Source organism: Psammomys obesus, unplaced genomic scaffold (genome assembly GCF_907164565.1).
Source record: "Psammomys obesus unplaced genomic scaffold, mPsaObe1.curated_primary_1811, whole genome shotgun sequence".
NCBI classification, from domain to species: Eukaryota; Metazoa; Chordata; class Mammalia; order Rodentia; family Muridae; genus Psammomys; species Psammomys obesus.
In genome coordinates, this window is record NW_026591918.1 from 10,403,656 (window position 1) to 10,424,770 (window position 21,115).

The 21,115-nt window shown below is 43.6% G+C and overlaps 1 protein-coding gene across 1 annotated transcript in view; it reads left to right on the plus strand.

Moving 5' to 3' along the window:
• Vstm4 (V-set and transmembrane domain containing 4) overlaps positions 1-21,115 on the plus strand; it is a 58,246-nt gene that overhangs the window by 23,658 nt on the left and 13,473 nt on the right. The window contains exons 5-6 of the mRNA XM_055612310.1: positions 12,054-12,160; positions 13,441-13,502. Of these exons, the coding sequence (XP_055468285.1) occupies positions 12,054-12,160; positions 13,441-13,502 (169 nt within the window). The remainder of the gene's footprint in view (positions 1-12,053; positions 12,161-13,440; positions 13,503-21,115) is intronic.

Consider the following 21,115-nt stretch of genomic DNA (forward strand, 5'->3'; position numbering starts at 1 on the left):
AGCTACAACTGTAAAATTTCTCAAACAAAACAAGAGAAAAAAATTGTTGTGTCCTTGGACTTGGTAAAGTGACACTGTGCAAGATTCATAAATGAGAGACTGATAAAAACTTAGAAGCATTGCACTTCCAAAGACACAACTACAGAAATGAAAAGGCAAGCCACTAAATAAGAGAAAATGTTTGCAAATCAGATAAGTGATGAACATGTTTCCACATATAGAGCTCTTTCAACTGGATAATAAGATGACAAATAGCACAATTAAAATAGGCAAGAGCAATTTGAACAGGTATTTCCCTAAAGAAGATGTACCAGTGGCTCATAAGTATGTGGAAACATGCCCAATATCTTTAGTCATTAATTAGGAAAATGCAAATTAAATAACAATGTGATTCCAGCAAACCCCAACCATAATGCCTGCAATCTGAGAGACAGATGATGCCAAGTGTTGGCATGCATGTGGAGAAACTGGATCATGTACACTGCTGAATGCAGCAGCCACTGGGGAACAAAGCTTGGTAGTTTCTTAAGGTGTGACTCTTAATAATATGACACACAAACTGTACTTGGAGGGATCTACACAAATGGAATGAAAGTGTACACCTGCGCAAAGATCTGGGTGGAACTGTTCACAACTGCTCTATTCAAAATAGCCAGAAACTGGAGATGATCCAGAGATGTTTATCAGCTGGTGAGAAGTAAACACAATTTAGCAGATCTGTCCAATAAAGGTCTGCTTGGCAATGGAACACACTAGAGAGAGGCCATTCTCAAAACAGCACAAAATGAGAGAAACCAGGTGCAAAATTTACAGTTGTGGGCTATTTTAATGAAATGCGGAGATAAGAGAAAGTAAGAGAGAAAAAGATAGAGTAATGGTTGCTTATAGCTGAGGTTGAGCATGGGGATTAATTGTGGATGTGATTAATGTGGTATGGACTAAATGTGAGACTTTGGGGGGCTTTGATGGCAATGTTCTAAAAGTGCATTGTACTGATGATTACACAACTTTGTAGATCTATAAAACTCTACCGAATTGTTTATTATGTGCTACAAATTATACTAGACATTAATTTAATTATGCCTCAACAAAGCTGCTTGTTTCCTTCTTAATACCATGCCCTCTCTCCTCCGAGGACTAAGGTGAAGCAGGTGTGTCATTTGGAGGGAGGGTCATAGCTGGGGTAGTCATGGTTGTCAAAAAGCCAGCCTCTCAACCTCTCTTGATACCAGGCTCTGATTCATGAAGAATTTGTAGCAACTCCTGTCTTGGGTCCTTCCCCCTATTCTTCACTACCCCCCTTACAGCTGTCACACTCTATGGCTGGTGACTAGTACATCAAGAAGTACAGCAAGGATGTCATCTTAGCTTGGTGGACATTAGAGTTTGGTCTCCCCTAGCCGTGGAATATACAAGTCTTTTAGTCAGATTTCCATTGCTGTGACAAAATACTTGAGAAAAATCAACTTAGAATCATAAAGGATCCTTTTTTGTACCATTGCTTTGAGGTCTATGGCAAGGCAACATATCATGGCAGGAGACATTGGCAGAGCAAACCTACTCATCCTCGGGTGGCAAGGAAACAAAGAGAGAATAGAGAGGAGTAGGGGTAGTCTCAGTTTATTTGTTTGTTTTGCTTTGAGAAAATGCCCCAACAAGAGCAACTTAGAGGACAAAGTGTTTGCTTTGGTCTACAGTCTAGAGAGGACACGGTCCTACTGGGGAAAGTATGGTGGCAGAAGCATGACGCCAGCCTGTCACATTGGATCGGCAATCCAAAGGCAGAGAGAGAAGAGAAAGTTGAGCCAGGCTATAAAACCTCAAAGCCCATCCCCATTGATGTGCATTCTCCAGCAAGGTCCCACCTTCTAAAGGTTCCAAAACCTTCTTGAGCAGAGCCACCAGATGGAAACAAAATGTTCAAACATGTAGGCTGTGAGACTCATTTTCATATTTAAGCCATGACAAGATCTCAATGTCCTCCTAATGGGTGTGCTCCCAATGACCTAATTTCTTTCCATTAGGTCTATTTCTCAAAGGTTTCACTACATCATGATGGTACCTTGCTGAGGATGAGGTTTCACCACATCTTGATAGACTTATGACCAAGACTTAATTCATGGTCTTTAGAGGACATTTAAGATCCAAACTATAACCCAAAGGTCAGGGTCATTGTCTTAGTTAGGGTTTGTATTGTTGTGAAGAGACACCATGACCAAGGAAACTCTTATAAAGAAAACATTTAATTGGGTTTGGCTTACAGTTTAGAGGCTTTGTCCATTATCATCTTGGTGGGAAGCATGGCAGACATGGTGCTGGAGAGGTACCTGAAAGTTTACATATCGATCCACAGGCAACAGGAAGAAACTGCGACACCTCAGCCTAGCCTGAGCATCTGAAACCTCAAAGCCCACCCCTGGTGACACACTTCCTCCAACAAAACCACACCTATCCCAACAAGGCTACACCTCCCAATAGTACCAGTTCCTATGAGCCTATGGGGCCATCTTCATTCAAAAATACCAGTCATAGGGTTTTACCTAAATGTTATTTCTGCCTCTGTACCAGCCACACTGGGGGCTGCTAGTGATGTAATGGGGTGTCTAGCTCAAGTTTTCATGATGGAATGCTCCCTGCTGAACACATAAGTCTTTGTAAAATTATTTTCCTTTTTCAACCTGAGACCATGGTGGGCCAAGCCTGACCATAGGTCTGCGGGGAAGCACTCACCCTCTACCAGAGCCTCATGTGACCTCATGTTGTCCTGACCCCTCCTGCATTGCCTAGCTGAAAGACAACTCAGTTCTTTCTATCACCTTCGCCTTGACCCGCCTGTGTCCTGGGCTTGTAGCCTATACACTTAAGCCCATCCTTTTCATGATAAAAACCTGGGTCCTGGCACCCTCTTTGGTTGCTGCTATGGGAACTGGGCCCTGAGTCTCAAGCTCTATTCTTGGTTAGTGTCCTTCTTTGTCCTGGATCACTTCCTTCTAAAGGGAAAAGGGCAGAAATCACAGGACCAGGGCGGAAGCCAGGAAAGGAAACCCTTAGGCAGGGAGGGACCCGCTGAAAGAGGCCACATGCTTGTGCTAAGGACACTGTGGTCATAGGGAAAGGGGGCTTGCCAAATGACCGGGGCAAGAAGGAGACTCTAGGGAGTTCCATGGCTTGCTAAGAAAAGTTCAAAGAAGAAAAGTAAAGCTTATCATGACTGTGTCTTGTCCTGAGGCAAGAAGCTGCCATGGTCTAGGAGGTGTGTCCTTGGCCTTTAGAACTGAGATTCTTCCTTTGCCCTGACCAACTGTCCTTGGAAGCAGATGTCCCAGAATGGAGCAGGCATTTCAAGGCTCTCTGGGGTTTTTCACCAGACTTCCCTTTAAGGGTCAGCAACGAGAGCATTTCATCTCATATGAAATGGCTCTAAACAGTTTCTGAAAAACAGCTTTAAAACAAAATTTCACAGTTACTCAGAGTTATGACACTTCCTGGGTGCTGGCCAAATTTTAAAAAGCTGTTAAGAGAGAGGGTTGGGAATACAGAAGAGGCAGTTCCCAGCTCAGCCATCTCCTGGGTATAAGACTATATGTGGTCACAAAAGAGACACAGGAAAGTGGCACCATGTTTCCTGAGCCAGCTTTTCTTCAAGCATGTGGTGCACACTGTCTCTTGGCAAACTGGTATCTGGGAACCATTTTTCAGGATGTATTAGAGGCACAGTCCAATGTTATTTTTGAGCTTCATTTAATGAATTTTCCATATTTCTCCAGACCATCAGATATTAAAAAAACAAAACAAAACATCCTGTGACAATGGAAGCAGAGGGTTTAATCAATATCATGTCAGAATCTCAGTGAAGGCAGAGATGCAATTTCAGAGACACTAGGATGGTACAAGTCAGCATTCAGGCACTTTAAAGTCAAACAAAAAATATTACTTTGATGAAGCCAATGCTGCCGTATATTCATGAACTGGTGCTAGAAGAGCTGACAGAGAGTGAGTCTGCCTCAGTGGCCACAGGATCATACGTAGGGCTAGCAGTGAACTCGGGAGGTTGACCCACACATGAATGGTCCTGGGAAAGGTGTGTGTGGGGAAAGGCTTCAGCAACTACCTCACAAAGGAGATTTTATCCCGGTGCTCAAAAAAAAAAAAAATCACAGAGAGGGCAGAAACAACAAAAACTAGTGTGCTCTGGCTGCCAGACCCTGACAGTCCTTTCTAGAGACACTGGCTGCAGCTTATCATATAGAGAACACAACTTGCCTTACTCTCAACTCAAGCATTCAGAAGAGATTCCAGACCAACTACGTAGTTAGGATGATGCTACTGTAAGATAGTCATGGGTGATGATCGTTAAGTTGTCCTGAGCCCAGCACAGTAAAAGATGCTACAGGTGTGTCCTGCTCATTTAATAACTGTCATGGTATAAGACCATGGCAAGTGTCACTTTTTACCTACCTCAAAAGTGGAGTGATGCAGCCTCTAAGTAGCTCCTGACACGTAATGTCAACTGACCTTGGGTATTCTAGTGGCAGTTGAGGGCTCTGGAGCCTGGGGTGAGACATCTGGAAAGTCTCCCCATTTGTATAAGCTCTTGGACTTTATCAGTGGTAGCTGACGCTGGGGAGAGGAGTGACTGTCTTACTAACCCTTACTGTTCTAGAAGTAACAAGAGAGTTGCCATGTAGCTGCAGAAACTAGTAATTCTTTCAGACTCTGCAGTAAAGATTTCATGGCCGATGGTACATGAGGGATCTGTGGGCTGCAGAAAACCCTGAGGAGGTGATCAGGGAGCCAGCTGAAAAGAAACAGATAGATCCTTCTAATGATACAAGTCGGGCACTCACCTCGTCAGAACAAGGAGTGGAGGTTATTGACTATTGCCAGACTGTCCTGACCCCCAGTCTCCAAATCATGACACAGAGACTTATATTTATTTATTATAGCTTAGGCTATTTCCGAACTAGCTCACATACCTTAATTAACTTGCTTATTATAGCCCGTGTCTGCTGCACGGCCGTTACCCCTCCTCAGTCTGACTTCCTCTGTGTCTGGCTGGTGAATCCCCACCTCTCAATTTTCCCCACTGTTTGTGTCTCTGGCTGGAAGTCCCTTCTTTCCTCTCCTGCCTAGCTATAGGCAGCTTTTGATTAAACCATCAGCTTTTGATTAAACCAATCAGAAGGTGTTGGAGGTGTATGTTTACAGAATACTAAGGTAGGTGATAATTCATAAAAATAACAATACCAAAGTCTGAACAGTCCTCAGCCCCCTGCTAGCACAGAAATCAACATTTGAATAAATCAAAGACACCCTTTACACAGTGCACAGAAAGATTATCCCAACAATGGACATTTCCGGGCGTAAGACACACCAGTTAAAGTAAGGCCTTCTACAGTGCTGTGGAATAAGAAGCACTCAGGAGCCCCAGAAGGATGCCAGCCGAACCCAGGCAGCATGGCTCCTTGAGCCTCCCTTGCTTAGGTCTCTCTCTCTCTCTCTCTCTCTCTCTCTCTCTCTCTCTCTCTCCAGATCTTTGGTCTCTAGATGTCTTATTTCAGACTATAAGAAATCTCCATGTAACATGTGACAGACATCTCTGCCCAGGCATGAGAAACACCTGCTCATTCAGTGAAGACTAGACATGACAGACCTCAATGATCGTGTGCTTCACAAGGGTCAGGTGCTCCAGGAAGATGGTCTTTGGCCAAGGACAACACTAGGCCTCTGCAGTGTGGTTCCATGGATGAAGCTCCTCAGCTCCTGTTGCTAGCATGTCTCACGGAGGCTACTATCAGCATGACCATTTGGTGGCCAGGGCAACTTAAAGGGACCCATGCATGCTATGGATTAAGATTTTGATTGGATGTCACATTTAGTTAGCAACGAAGGTTGTGGTTGGGTGTTGAAGGCAGAGTTGTAATTATGTTCTCTGGTAGCATCAGCTTAGAGTATGGTAGGCTTCACCTCCACCTTTCTTTCTGTTCTCAGAAATGCTCCTAGCTGTCAAGCAGAGACACAGAATTTCCACATCTGGCCCACCATGTATGCTATTTGGGTAGTTGACATCACTCATTCCGGACAATTTTCAGGAACATGCTGTCCTCCTCTGCCTACTCTTGGGCCAGAACAACTTTTGGTCTTGGGTACCAGGCACAGTTCCAGCCCTCAAGACTCCAGCACTTGTGTTGATCCACCCTTCTTCTACCAGAGAAGGAGTCTGAGCAGCCATACTCAATTTAGTACAAACATAAAACACACTAGAATGTTTATGCCACTTTCTGATATCATCACTTTAAGAAGCTGGCTTTTGCCCAGAGCAAATGTTCTAAACTGGCTCTAATGGCAATCCTTGTGTATTAATTTTCTAGGTCTTTGTTATCCAGACTGGTCCTAAGGTCATTGTTGAGGGTTAATGAGTCAGGGCAACCTGGACTGAATTCCACATCCCATCCTTGGGAAGGGCCTGGGCCTTTGTAAAGAGTGTTGTCTTACCTGAGAGGTATGGAGATTACAGGTCCCATGTCCTTAACCCAGGCGCTTTCACCAAACAGACTCAAACATGGCAATTACTACTAATTCTGAAAAGAAAAATAAAATAAAGTTCACCGAGAATTTGCTCACAGCCCTGCAAAATCCAGGTCACGTGATTTCTTGGCATCATGGGGAGACAAAGCACTAGTCAGCGAGTCAGTCTTTCTCCCCTTGTTACCTACCAGGTTTGCCCTGCATTGCATGTGGCTGAACACCGCCGTGCCTGTGGTACGTGTTAGAGCAGCAGAAGTTTCTGACTGGGGTTCAGAAACTTGAGTCCTTCCCGCGAGGCTGAAACACGAGCACCATGACATACATCCCCTAGTGGCAACACCATGTTTCCAATGAGGTGCCAGGAGATGTCCGCATGATTTGCTTATACTAGATTCCTGTTTGAGTTACGTAGTCCTTGTATGGCTGTGATGGTTAATTTTACTTGTCAGCTTGACCAAATTTAGAATCAGCTGGGAGATTGTTAAAGCATATTTCTGCCTGTGTCCATGACAGTGCTTCTGGGATGGGGTGCCTATCTGAGGGGAAAGACTGGTCATGAGTGTGCACATCACCATCCTATGGTCTGGGGTTCTGGACTGAATAAAAAGGAGCAAAGGAGAGCTGAGCACAGCCACCCCCATCCCTTACCCCTGCTTCCTGGCCCATTTGGGGTGGACTGTTTGGCTCCTTGAGTCAAAACAAATCCCCCTTCTTTCAAATTTCTGTCACAACTAGAAAAGAAATTGATACAATGTCCTATCTTATTGAATCCACACTATTCCATCTGACATCACAGGAGCTCCGTGAGATAGCTAGCAAGGCCAGTCACCCAACTTACCGACTAAAGGTTGGAAGCCCATGGACACGAATGACTTACCTAGAACAACCTCTGCAGCTTCAGTCTCATCTGTTGTCCCACTTCCAACATCTGTTCACTAAGTCAAGCTTCTGCTGGTTTTAGAGCAGTGGTCCTGAGGCCTTGTGGGGTCTTCGGGGACTTTAGGAAGTGATCAGGGAGGGACTATGTTACTTCTTACAAGAGACCCATTACCACATGTGCCGTCTCCTGCCTTGCCCATGCGGGAGCCAGAAACAGCCCCATTCAACAACAAGCTCCCCGCAAACAGCACATCTCTCTGATTGCACCGCTCTCTAATTTAGAGGGAGTTTCCAGGCCTGTTTTTCCATCTTTTTTTTTGTTTTGACTGCCACCAACAACACTCGCATTCTGTGTCAAAGACAAACTATAACCCTGTTCTGATTCAAGATGTAGCATAACTTTTCTTGTAAGTTAATCATAAGGTGGGTTTTCTTAGTTGGAAAACCTTTCCAAAGCTTGGCTCTATGGGAAAATGGAATTTGGAGAGGAAAGCATGGACCACACGTCACCGTGGTGACTCATTGTGTACTTGAAGTCTTGCTGAACTATGAATTAGAGCTAAATTTAGTGGCACTAAGCCTTACTGTTTTGGAGGGAAATGGTGATAACAAGACAGATCTTTTTCAGCCTTCTGAAACTCCTGGGCATAGTGGCATTATGTTCAGAGAGATGATGTTCCAGAAACTTCCACCGTGTATGAAAGAGCTAAAGGATTAGGTCCAAGCGCAAAGCAGAGAAAGTGGAAACATGTAATTCTCCAGTGTGTGAGATATACTGGGGGTACTATCAAGTTCAGAAGCACAAAGAAAGAAGACTATCAAAGACTTCCGCAGAAACGGAAGAAGCCTGTGCACTTAGTATAAGTCCAGGCTTAAATGGGGATGGGAAAAATATTTGCAATAAATGTGTCAGCTTGGTGGAAGAGATCTATGCAAACCTATAAGAAAAGTGTAAGGCCTCGAGTCAATAGGAAGAATGAGGAAGCCGGCAGGCAGACACAGGCCATTACCATCCTCTGCGGCAATCAAAGACGTGCAAGAAAAGAGGGTCATATGTTTCTTCTTTATAAAAACAAAACAAAACAAAAAAAACCCTTTTTAATTTACATATTCACTTTACATCCCAAATCCTTCTTTGACTGATAAACTTAATGGGAAGGACAGTGGCATGGGTACAGTTCTTCACTGACAAGACAGCCATAAAGTGGCACGAGCTTGTTGGCAATTGCTCTGACAACAGCCTTGAAGAGGGTCCTCTCTGACTTGGTAATTCTAGTTCTCAGGTTCAACCTTAAGAAGTGAAAGCTTAAGAATGGGAAACTGTCCTGACAAATATACTAGACGCGAATCAGTTGTGCACATACTAGAGAATGGCTATGAAACTATACCTTATCTTCTCATTGGAAAAGTGTACAAGTTTGAAAAATATAGACCAAATAAAAATAAAGGTGTCGTATTCAAATTTAACACTTTAAAAAAGATGTATAAAATATAGTGTTAAATCTTTCAGTCATATAAAAACCTGTTCATGTCAGCTTCATTCCTAATTCCCCAAATTGAGGAACAATCAGTATTTAGGTGACTAGATGAATAAACTATATGACAGCCAGCCAATGGAATATTATTTGATGCTATTAAAAAAAATGAGCCACCAAACCAGGAAAAGACGGAGAAAGAAACTTTAAATGTCTGCTGTCAAGTTAAAAAGAGCCAGTATGAACAGATTACATATAGCATGCTTCCAAGCCTACAATGTCCTGGAACTGGCAGAAGATGAGCCAGTCAGAGCAAAGATCAGTGGTTTCCGGAACCTGGAGGGTGCAAACAGGCAAAGCACAGAAGACTCTTAGCACTGCAAAGCTTCTCTGTATAATTTTATAATCCTGCAGACACAATACTGTATTTGTCCAAACCCCTAACACGTGAGAGTGAACTCTAATGTTGCCCGTAGACTGGGCATATTCCTGAGGAGTCTGCATAGGATCTCCAGTAGTTAACTGATAAATTATTTTGGTGGGAGGAATTGATAAATGGAGAAAGCTGGGCCTGTGTAGAGCATGGGAGTGCTGGGGAAAAAAAAATCTTGGTCCCTTCTCAACTCTTCTGTGAACCTAAAACTGCTCTAAAAATAGTTGGGTTTTTTGTTGATGGTGGTTTGTTTGTTTTTTTTTTTTTAGAAGGAAAGAAGGTTGTGGAAATATTTACAAAATTCATGTTTTGGTCATGACAGGCTTATTTTCTTTCATTTCCATTCCTATAATTACCATTTAATCCACGAACCTGACCGATTTTATTTGAAAAGAAAAAAAAAATAAACATGTCAAGAGTTTAAAAGGCGACAGAACCAAGCTGTTTGTGTGTTTGTCTGTTTAAGCAATCCCTTGTTTGCTCTTGGTGGTCAGAGTTTTGTAAATTCACATTCCTTTTAGCTATTTGTGAGTTTACACAGTGGGCCCTGCACTTGAGAGCTATGACCACTTAGCCTATTCGCTTCCAAAGAAAATAAGCCGTCCTTGGGGAATCTTAGTAAAAACACTTGGACTTTTTCCCACACTGTGTGAGTCTTCACTTATTTGTTCCCAAGTATTTAGGGAGATCATTGCAATAGCCTGTAACCATATGTGCACATTTATTTTGCACAATTGTAGATGTATCCAGCAGCTCTGTCCTGGCTCCAATCTGTATAATTTTCCCAGCATCCCTCTTGTCAAGACCCTTGACTATTTCTAAAGTTTCTTTACACATAGGTAAGCTCGTTCTAGTTTTTTTTATCCTGTCTCTCCTGTTTTTATATGAAGTGTGGGGTGTTTCACAGTAGATTTTTCTCTTAGCGTGTATCTAAAACCTGGAATTTTCTCTTAACAATCCATCAGTGCAAAGGTCACTGCTTTATGCCTTATCGCAGACCCAGTGTAAGAATAACCAGAATTTACTTAGCTGGCTATTGGTGGGTGTTGGGTTCTTCTGACATCCACTTGAATTTTGCACAGTGCTATAAGCACATACCGTTTCATGCACACACAGTGATGTTCGTGCAAGGAATTTTCAGAAGTGAGACTGCTGTGCCAAAGAGTCCAATGCTCTGTCATTTTGGTAGATGTTGCCAAGTTGTTTTTCATCAGGGAAGGTCTGTTCTTGGAGAAGATCGGCGTGCTTGCCAAGAATGCCAACTCAGATCTGATTGTTGCCATTCTGGGAGGAAAGGAAAGAAAGTGCCCTCTTTTTACCTTGTCGTGAGGAATTTAGCATGTTTACATATGTGAGGCTCTGAGGGACGCTAATTACCCTTCTCCTGACTCTTTGTTTTGATGATTGGGCCATTGATCGAGGTATTCCACACCTCAGAGATGATCCATGGCCTGGGGAGACAGACTCTCTTGGGAACCATATCTAGCAAAGTTCATCCTGTTCCTGGGAACAGAAGATTCTACAGGGAGCTTCCTTGTGAGTTGCTGGAGCCAATAGGAAAGCTTGGAAATAAGACTGAATGGACATTCGGAGACGTCTCTGAACCTCAACACATGCAGACGAGGTCAGAAGACAGGAGGCTGTGATAGATACCCTTCATTGTCAACTTGGGGGATTCAGAATCAACAAAGAAGCATGCCTCTGACATGTCTGTGGAGACCTTTAGCTGAGGTGGCAATTCATCTTGAGTGTGGCCGCACCATCCTACGGGCTAGCGTGTTGGACCGAATGAATAGAGAATATAAGCTGAACACCCAGCATCCAGCCCTCTCTGCTTCCTGACTATGGATGCAGTGTGCCCAGCTGCGTCACACTGATGCTGCCACGACTTCCCAGCCACAAGGACGAGGGCCTCCAACTGGTAACCAAACTGAACCCTTTCTTCCTTGTATTGCCTTCATCAGCAGAAAGATAAGTGACTAATGTAAGAGGCAAGAATAGCTTAGCTCACACCTTCAGTGCTTATTAACAGGTTAGGTCCATGGGCCTTGGCTTTCTTTAATACAAGGCTTGTCATTCACATCACATTGCTTTATCATGGACATCACATAGAGGGAAACAGATACCGGGTGGCCCCACAGGATCAGCTGACTGGAAGCATGCCTGTCCTAAACGTGAAGGCGTCTTATAGGCCAGCTCCTTGTACTTATAGCGGACCCTGAAGCCTGCCAGGTACAGCTCCCTTGAGTCCCTTTTTATTTGGTTGAGAGGCACTTGGATTTGGAATTGTGGAAGATAAACACATGGACAAAACCTGTTGGCTTTAGGAGAGCTATTTCAAGTATATGTACATTTTTGGTGACATCATTGGTGGCCAATCACATGGGTAGTAGCCAAGATGGACTGTGCCCAGTTAATGTAGGTACAAGCAGTCAGTTTCTAAATAATGTGAGCAAGCTGGTCCTTGGTTCCTCCAGGGAATTTGAATTTTGAGCAGCACATCATCCTAAGTCTCAAACTAGATCACTTCATCATCTTTATCGTGGTCAAGGTGGAATGGCAAACTTGCTGGCATCTTTGGAGACAGCGTAGACCACTCCCTGTCTCTGTGAGGTGGCCTTTCTTTGAACACTTGCTTAGGGAGCCTTCAAAAGCTCCTGAGAGCCACTGGTTCCTTTCTGTTATAGTTTTCAGCAATGAATAGACTTTGGCTTCATCTGGGCCTTTTTCTTCTACAGCTCAGGGGAAACTGTCACCAGCGTGACCAGCTTGGCCCCACTGCAGCCACAGAAGGGCAAGAGGCGGAAGGAGAGGGCAGATGTTCCACCTGCAGTCCCTGCCAAAGGTAAGACCGACCTGCGATTTCCTAAGTGGAAACCACTGTGATTGTTGCAGGCCTGGACCAGGAGTCAAGTGGGGAACCAGGACAGAGGGCTAGATGGATGGAGCCTTGCCATTCAGTGCTGCTGTGGTTTAAACAGTCCCACCTAGATTCTAGACATAACAAACTGGGACGAGGTGGGCAACAGATAGGTTTGGCCATTGGCATCGAGATAAGTCAACATACACAGGAAAGGCCATCCTGAATTTACTGTGGATCTTAAATGGTGAAGTGAGGCAGGGGCTGGCTATGTCATAGTGATTCTTAAAGAGAAAGAATGCCTCTGGGATTTTAAAGATGTATGCAAGTACATTTCAGACTTACTCTGCTGACAAAATTCACAGTCTGAGATTGGTTATTCTGTGATTGGTGTTTTTATTTAGAGCAATAGGAATGAGCAAGATGTGGGTTTCTTAAAGGAAAAAAGGCATGAATCTTAGCAGAACCAAAACGTCTTCAGGTAAACCCTATTTAGATAGATAGATGGGCCTATCTAGATGTTGATCCCTCAACAAATTTGAAATATAGAGATATGAGAGAACCTTAACATGACAAGATGCATTGTATCCCTTATGTGTATTGTATCGGTAGCTCACTGAGCCTTGCGCAAGAAGCCAGAAGAGGCATAGCTGAGAGTCAAGAAGGAAAGTTGGGTGGTGTGAGACCTTGGGAGGGATGGTGCAGAGATGAACCGCTCTCAGCCAGGGTCTATGCCTCTATACTGTGTCAGTCAATGCAGAGTAGATACCATCCTAGGTACAAAGAAACAAATAGCACTTGGAGAACTAAGTCTCAGAACTGGGTTCAACTCCAAGCTCAAATCAAGTCAGTCAAGACTAGTTATGACACTGAAAAGAGAGCCTCAGCTTGCTTCTGTTAAACTGTCAAGCCCCTCCTTGAATTCACAGGGCAGGGTGAGGGTCAGCCATTGTCCTTAGGGTCTCCAGGAAAAGTCCTACCTCAACCTCAACCAAGGGCTCCTGGTTGTCTCCCAGACATTTGACTTCTGTGCAAGTAGCAGTGACTAATACATAGCTAAGGGAGGCAGTGACATACCTAAAGATAAGGGAATGATTATCCTTCACTTAGTGGTACCCAAGGATACCTGCTCCAGAAGCTTGAGCCCTTCCTCAGAGCGAGAAGGCTCTTCCAGTCTGCACACAGGGTGTCCGTGAGGCCCACAGAAGGTGGGCATTAGGAGGCCTTAGAGGAATTTCACACTAAAACTTGGTGTCCTTCCACAGCTCCGATAGTCACCACTTTCCACAAACCAAAGCTGCTGAAGCCACAGAGGAAAGTCGCCCTGGTGAGTAACTGCTCTCAGTTGTTGTGGTCCCTCTAACACAAGAAACAGTGCAAGGGCCAAACATCCACCGACTCTAAACATGTTTAAAGTTCTGTTACCTCTGTTCCCAAAGGCATCCTCTCTTCTCAGATCAGATTTTGAGTCAGTTTTTCTCCACCTTCATTTCTCATAGTGACCTTTCAAGAAAATTCAAATGGAATTATCTTTCACTATACACGCTGCCTTTTGAGAACAAGAGCAAACACGTCAGAATCAGAAGGGTATAAAACAGAGAGTGGACCTGCTTGCGTCAATTTACCAGATAACTCCCTCAGAGAGGTTACTGAGGATCTTTCCCAGAAAAAAAATATGTCAAATCTTTTTATTTTGAAGCAACTTTAAATTTACAGAAGTCATCTGTGAGCTGTCAGAGTTTTGCTATGTCCTTCACCTTCTACTGTTGACATCTTCTGTAGCTGGGGTGTTTGCTCAAGGTGTTAACATCAGTGTAGGCCCAGATAGCATTTCTGCTGGTTGCCCACTTTAGATACATCTTTTCACCCACATTAGATGCCTGAAACTATAGGTCGTGTCGAGCCCTACAAATTCATACTCCATTTTCTTCACACACAACCCTGATAGTGTTTAATTTCTAAAAGTAGACACAGGAAAGTAGCAATGCTTCATCTAGCATGGAGCAATTATAACATGCTGTAGTAAGATTTATTTAAAAACAATTATTTAAAAACCTACAACGTATTTAATTCTGGAATTTTCCCTTTAAGATTTTCAAATGGATGGACACAAGAAATTAAAAATAAAACTTATTTCAACAAGCATTTCACATAAAGATTTCTTTATATGTGTTTAAAAAAATTATTTTAGTGTATGGGTGTTTTGCCTGCATCTGTCTGTCCACCACATGCATGCAGTGCCCAAGGAGACAAGAAGAGGGAGCCCAATCCCTTGGAACTAGAGTTACAGGTGGTTGTGCACTGTCTTGTAGGTTCTGGGAATTGTACCCAAGGGACCCGGGAAGAGCAGCCAGTGCTCTTAACTGCTAAGCCATCTCTCCATCCCTAAGGCTTCTTTATTGACGTAAAAATTATAGAAAAAATATTCTATGTGAATATGAAAAGATGTAAAGTAAGCTATGAAATAAAATATTAGTAAAAGCTCAGCAGAGGAAGCTCTTTTCACAAAAAGTAGATCAAAGTGGTTATTCATATCTCAAAATTATTGCTGGTTTAATTAAATTGTTCTCCCATTTTATTTTATTTTATTTTATTTTATTTTATTTTATGTATCTCTCTCTCTCTCTGTGTGTATGTGTGTGTGTGTGTGTGTGTGTGTGTGTGTGTGCGCGTGCATGTTACCTGTGGAGGTCAGAGTGTCTATCAGATCCCCTGCCGCTAGAGTGGCAGATGATTGTGAGCTACCATGTGATGCTGCAAACTGAAACTGGGTTCCCTGCAAGGGGGACAGGTGCTCCTAACCTCTGAGCCATCTCTTTAGCTTCAGTGAGAGAGTCCTTAATAGTAATAATTCTTTAAATACAAAATTATATTTCAGTCATTTAGGATGTAAAGAAGTTAAAAGGTTTATACCAAAGTCTCATAGAATCAAGTTAATTTTGATGCTAGTTTCCACCAATAACAACTCACAGAAAAAGGAGGAAAAGGAGGAGGAGGAGGAGGAGGAGGAGGAGGAGGAGGAGGAGGAGGAGAAGAAGAAGAAGAAGAAGAAGAAGAAGAAGAAGAAGAAGAAGAAGAAGAAGAAGAAGAAGAAGAGAGAGCTGACCCCAATCAGGCCTATGTGTAACCAATATTTTAGATCCAAAATTATTAGGCCTGTATGCGCAGAGTTGGATGAATATTAAAATTTATTGCCCCATTGACCTCAGTCTCAATTTGATCAATATTTATTTCTCAGATCAATAAGTCTTGATGGTAGCTGAAACTCAAGTCAATAGCTACTTGTTGACTCAGACAGACCTTAATGGATAATTTAGATAATAACTTGGACACACACAAGCACACACTCACACACTATATATAATATATATGTATCTATATTACATAATGTGTATGTGTGAGTAGGTATGTATGTATTTATGAATATGTATGTGTGTATGTATATATTCCTACCAGTTAGGTATTTAAATTTATTGCTGTTCAGTTTGCCATACTCTGTAAAATGGTGCATCCTGGCCAGGTCCTAGGCTACAGTACCCTACAACCCTTCTTCCTAGAAACTCACTTACCCTCTCCTTTGAGAAGAAGAGCTAAGGCTGGCCACTCACTTATTGACCACCTACTGTATACCAGCTTCTCTTCTAGATGTCTTATGATTCTTGTCACTTATCTACATTTATAGGGTCAACCAGGTGACACACATGATTCTTAGTGTTTGCAAGACTCAGAGATTAGGAGGTTGCAATATCCTTTTTTTTAAAATTTTTTATTAATTACACTTTATTCATTTTGTATCCCCCCATAAGCCCCTCCCTCCTCCCCTCCCGATCCCACCCTCCCTCCCCTTTCTGCATGCATACCACTCCCCAAGTCCACTGATAGGGGAGATTCTCCTCCCCTTTCTGATCTTAGTCTATCAGTTCTCATCAAAAGTGGCTGCATTGTCTTCTGTGGCCTGGTAAGGCTGCTCCCACCTCAGGGGGCAGTGATCAACGAGCAGGCCAATCAGATTATGTCAGAGGCAGTCCCTCTTCCCATTACTATGTAACCCACTTGGACACTGAACTGCCATGGGCTACACCTGTGCAGGGGTTCCAGGTCATCTCCACAAATAGTCCTTGGTTGGAGTATGATTTTCTGGGAAGTTCCCTGTGTTCAAATTATCTTGTTCTGTTGCTCTCCTTGTGGAGTTCCTGTCCCCTCCAGCTCTTAATGTTTCTAAGAAAACAGGATAGTTTATGAGAAATGCATAATTTAGAGATTGACTGTATTTGCAAAGTTTTTGTTGTTATTTTTGTAAATGATAAACAAGAAAAAAAAACTACAGAGAGGCATTTTATAGTCAAGGTAGCAAAACTGTACTCCCCATCCCTTATTTAAACAACACCAAACTCGGCAATCTGTTTCCAAGCTCTGCTAACCAGGCAGGAGTCCCCATCACACCGCTTCTTCCTGGCTGTCTGACAGCACAGGTTGGCTAGTGAGTCTGCACACATTTGCAGTGAGCCTTCACCCTGACACTGACAGTCAGAGTGAGAGAACACACTCAGAGAAGTGAAAGTGTGGCCTGGAGCACCGACCTAGCAGGCCTAGGTCCCCAGTCTCCTTACCAGCACAACACAGTAAGATCAAAAGAAAACAAGCAAACAAACAAACACCAAAACCCTAGGCTCTCAGGACATTCTGGAAACAGATGCACCAGTTTGTTTGTTTGCTTGCTTGCTTGTTTTGTAAGTTGGGTTACAGACTCCAAAGCTCCCTGAAACCTCTGGGCTCCCCCCACACCTCCAGTATCCTCGTCCTGGTCAAGTACCCTCTTGGCATTGCCTTGGAAATCTGTGGAAACAATTCCCACACTTTCAGGAAAAACCGTAACTACTTCTTTGTTTCAGGGTAATCGGAGAGCTACAGAAGTGTGTCTGGCTTTTTTTTGCATTAGTCCAGTTTATTGATTTAGAGGCTGAGTGTGTGTGTGTGTGTGTGTGTGTGTGTGTGTGTGTGTGTGTGTGTGATAGTATCTGATGTGAAAGCAAAGCAAGTTTAAAGAGAAAAAAAGCATCAGGAAGGGGGGGGAGTTAGCAGCACCACAAATTAATGAGAAACAAAGTGAGAATCATTCTTAGGGTTAAATGGATTTGATGTCCACTCTGCCCCAGTCAGCATCCGGTCCTCCTCTACATTCGCCCACGAGACCTTCCTCTCTGTAATTAAGCCCCTGTGCCAGGGTTGCTGAAGGGTCAGGCCACCCTTACTCTCCAAAGAGAAAATGAGTTCTTGTGAGCAAGAGCTGGAAGACAGAAAAACCAGGAACACAGTGGGCTTAATTACCACGAGTTTCCCAGTGGACCTCACGGAGCCTGTCTCACTCCCTCCGATCCATCCACTGCATTGCTGCCTGGGGCTTTCCTCAAACTGCTCCAACCCTGTCATTTCCCTGACTAGAATATTCCGATGGCTCCCCCTTGCCTCTGGCATGAAACATGGCTTCCTGTGAGTGGGAGGGCACAGGGCCATCATCATCTGTCACCGCTTCCTAGGTCCCGTCCCAACCCCACCGCTAGGAACACTAAGACCCTGTTTGGTCTGGGCTCTCTCACCAGGCTCTCTGCCCTGCATTTGCTGCTGCTCTCCTCATCCTCCCACAGAGCTATGGTTTGCTCCCCACAAGGTTGTCCTTGAGGCTCCCTGCTCCTAGCTCACACTCCTCCATGAATCTGAGTCCACCCACAATTTTAATTTTGGATCTTGTTGGATATATTTGACTGGCATGCAGGCGTGCCCACTGGTACTCACGTTCACTGGGCGGGGGTGTTTTGTATGTTCTGGCCACTAAATACATATTATATCAGTAGTCTGGCAGTGGCTTTACCCATTCCATTGACTTTGGTAAACTCAGAATGCTCAGTGATGAGAAAACAGTCATTCATTCCAAAAGAAGTCGGCTCCTCTCTGCCTGGTTGAAAATCATGATCAGCCAGGGCCAGGGCCCCTGTGGCTTACCTAACCCCTGCCTCCAGCCCTGTTTTCACCATGCAGAACATAGTGCCAAGGCCAAAGGGATGTTTCCTCTGATCAGCAGTAAAAAAAGGGCTCTGAGGCCCATTGGGCACGAGTGGTAGAATTCTGAGAGGATTTTAATAATATTCCAGATCCCAACAAAATTATTTCCAGAGGACACGCTTTTCAGGTTTCTTGAAGGATGTTTATAATAAGCCAGCGAATTTCTCTTGTTGTCGTTAATGTGCTAGAACTGGTTTCAGCTAAATTTTACATGAAAAGGATATATTAACCTGCATAAAATATGTTCATAATCTCAATTTAAAATTAAAAAGAAGGAAAAAAACCCACAACCACATGTACAATATATTGCCCCAAGTAAAAGCCTTGGGAAAAACACAAAAACTTTGCTTGTACCATGCTAGCACCATTTTTACAGAGATAAAAATTCTATGCCCCCCTTGGTGCCCATGCACTTCCCATTATTGTCACAGGGAGTTATGTATGTCGACTGGAGGGAGAATCGATGCCGAAGCTTTGAAAGGGATGAGAGCAGAGGAAAACAGAAGTCATTTGGTTTCATGGGCCTCTCCTCCAGAGAGAGCAGGCGCTGGGGCTTCCAGAAACTGGAAGTGATCAGGAGCAAGTGGAAAAGAGAGCGTCCTGTGCTTAGGGGACTGTTCACGGGGACATGGGACATGTTCATGGGGACATGTCATTTCCATGCAAGAACATTCAGCCACAGAGCAGTATCCATACCCACCAGCCAGGTCAGAGGCTAAGCATATTTATCAGCTACACAGCTGCCTCATTCAGATCTCCCTTTCTGCCCCTGCCCTCGCTCTCCCCAGTGTTCACTGAAAGCTGACAGGCAGTGTGCAAGGTGCTGGGAGGAACAGAGCCTGCACTGTGGAGCCACAGGGCAAAGGCCCTGAGCTAGACTGCAGACCAGCCCAGGTGGGTGGCAGGCCTGATGGTTCTGCTCACAGATGGGCTTTTCTGTGCCTAGCCCACCCTGCACCCAGGAGTCAAGTGGGGCCTCATTCCGGGCAGCCTGTCCCCTGTGTCCGTGAGGACTGTCCCTCCCTGAAGAGCCCTGGCTTGTTTTCCATCTCAGCTTAGCTGATTTGCCGCCTTTATTGGGCACTTCATTTCTAAGATCATTGCACTGCTGGGAAATTTTTTTAAGAAACTTTTTTTTTGCTCTATTTTGGTTTTGTAATCTCATGAAACAATATCATTTCTGCTCACATTTGATGTTTTTAAGCCTCTTTCATTTAAATGCTCAGTTTTGAACACAGAGTGCTTTAGAGTTGTTATTAAAAGACTTTTTCAATCTCAAATGGAGAATACTAGAAATGAAGTGCCATTTTTGGAAAGAAAGGAAACAAACCCTCGGCACATCTAAGACATGCATCCAGAGAATCAGGAAGAAAATCTGTGCGGGCTTCTGAGCTCACAACCAAACCGTGGCCCATCTGAAGGCTGCTCCTCCTCTGACCAGATTAAATTATCATTTATTATTATACATGTCTAAAGATAAATTTATTTTGTCTTTTTTTTCTTCAGTGCTGAGGACTGAACACAGGACTTTTTGTTTATAAGGCAGGCTTGGGCTTTACCGATGAGTTAAATTCTCAACCCCTAAATTGATAGATCATCAATAAACATGCACGATGACCAAAACCCAGTTGAATATAGCTTTAGGACTTGATGTTTGGAACGTGCATAATGACGAAGAATGCAAACAATTCATGTAGTGTACGCACTCATTGCCCACATTACACGTCATGCAAACTTCACAAATGATCAGGTGTCCCCACTGCCATTTTAGATTTGACCTTATCACTTAATTAGTTCATGCCCTGTATCTACTGTCGTGGTGATGATTATAATGATGGCAGCAATGGTGATGATGGTGATGGTAATGGTAGTGGTGATGATAAAATGGTGATGAAAGTGATGATGCCGGCGACGATGGTCGTGATGGTGGTACTGGTGATGATAGTGGTAGTGGTGGTGGTGATGGTTAGACTGATGATAGTTCAGTGACCCTTTCCACGTTTAGACCTTGTTCTAATACTTACCAAGAAGAATACACATTAGTTCTGGGACAATCCCCTTATTGTCTCCATTGCACAGATGTGATGAGGTAGTGGAATGTTCCTCTGCTGGCATATGTCACACCTGATCCAATCAGGTGTTTGGTGACAAGTTCCTATTTTCCTCCACTGTGACCCCACTCCTCTTGTCAAAAACACTCAGTTAAGGCCGTTGGTTTCTAGGACATCATTTTCTGTCCAGACCTCATTGGGCAGGTAGGACTATTCTGGCAATTTCGAATCTTCACATGTTAAAACAAAATGCAGTTCTTTTCCTAGGTTCTCATTCTCTGGCATTGTCTTGGTTATATGCTTCTAAGTGTTGTCCACGCATATAGAAAAGCCTACCCATATCCTTGCTTATGTTCCTAGCATACATTATGACTATTTAACCATTGTTGTGGGTCGTGGCTGTGGGAGAGGACGACTCCACCTCTGAAGATTGAGTGTTTCTTGCACAGTGTCCCTCAGCTGAAGTGCTCGTCATGGACTTTCTCCAGGACAGCTCGCCCACCATTCCTGGAGTTCCGCCCTGTCCTTTGACGACTGCCGGGGGTCATTTGGTCTCCCAACTCTTGGCCATATATATTGTACTGATTTTCCACTTTTTAGGAAGGGTGTTCTGGTGAAAATGTCCTTGCACACATTCCGATATTTAGTGCATTTCTGTGGGAGACATTTTTTAAGATTGGAGTTATTGTGTGACATATACCTCTTACTTTGATGGAGTTTGTCCAGTCACTTCCAAAAACCTTTCACTATTTTATTCTGCAGCTATCAAAGGATGTGAATGATCATTTCCTCTCAGTGTTGGACATCTATTATCTATCTATCTATCTAT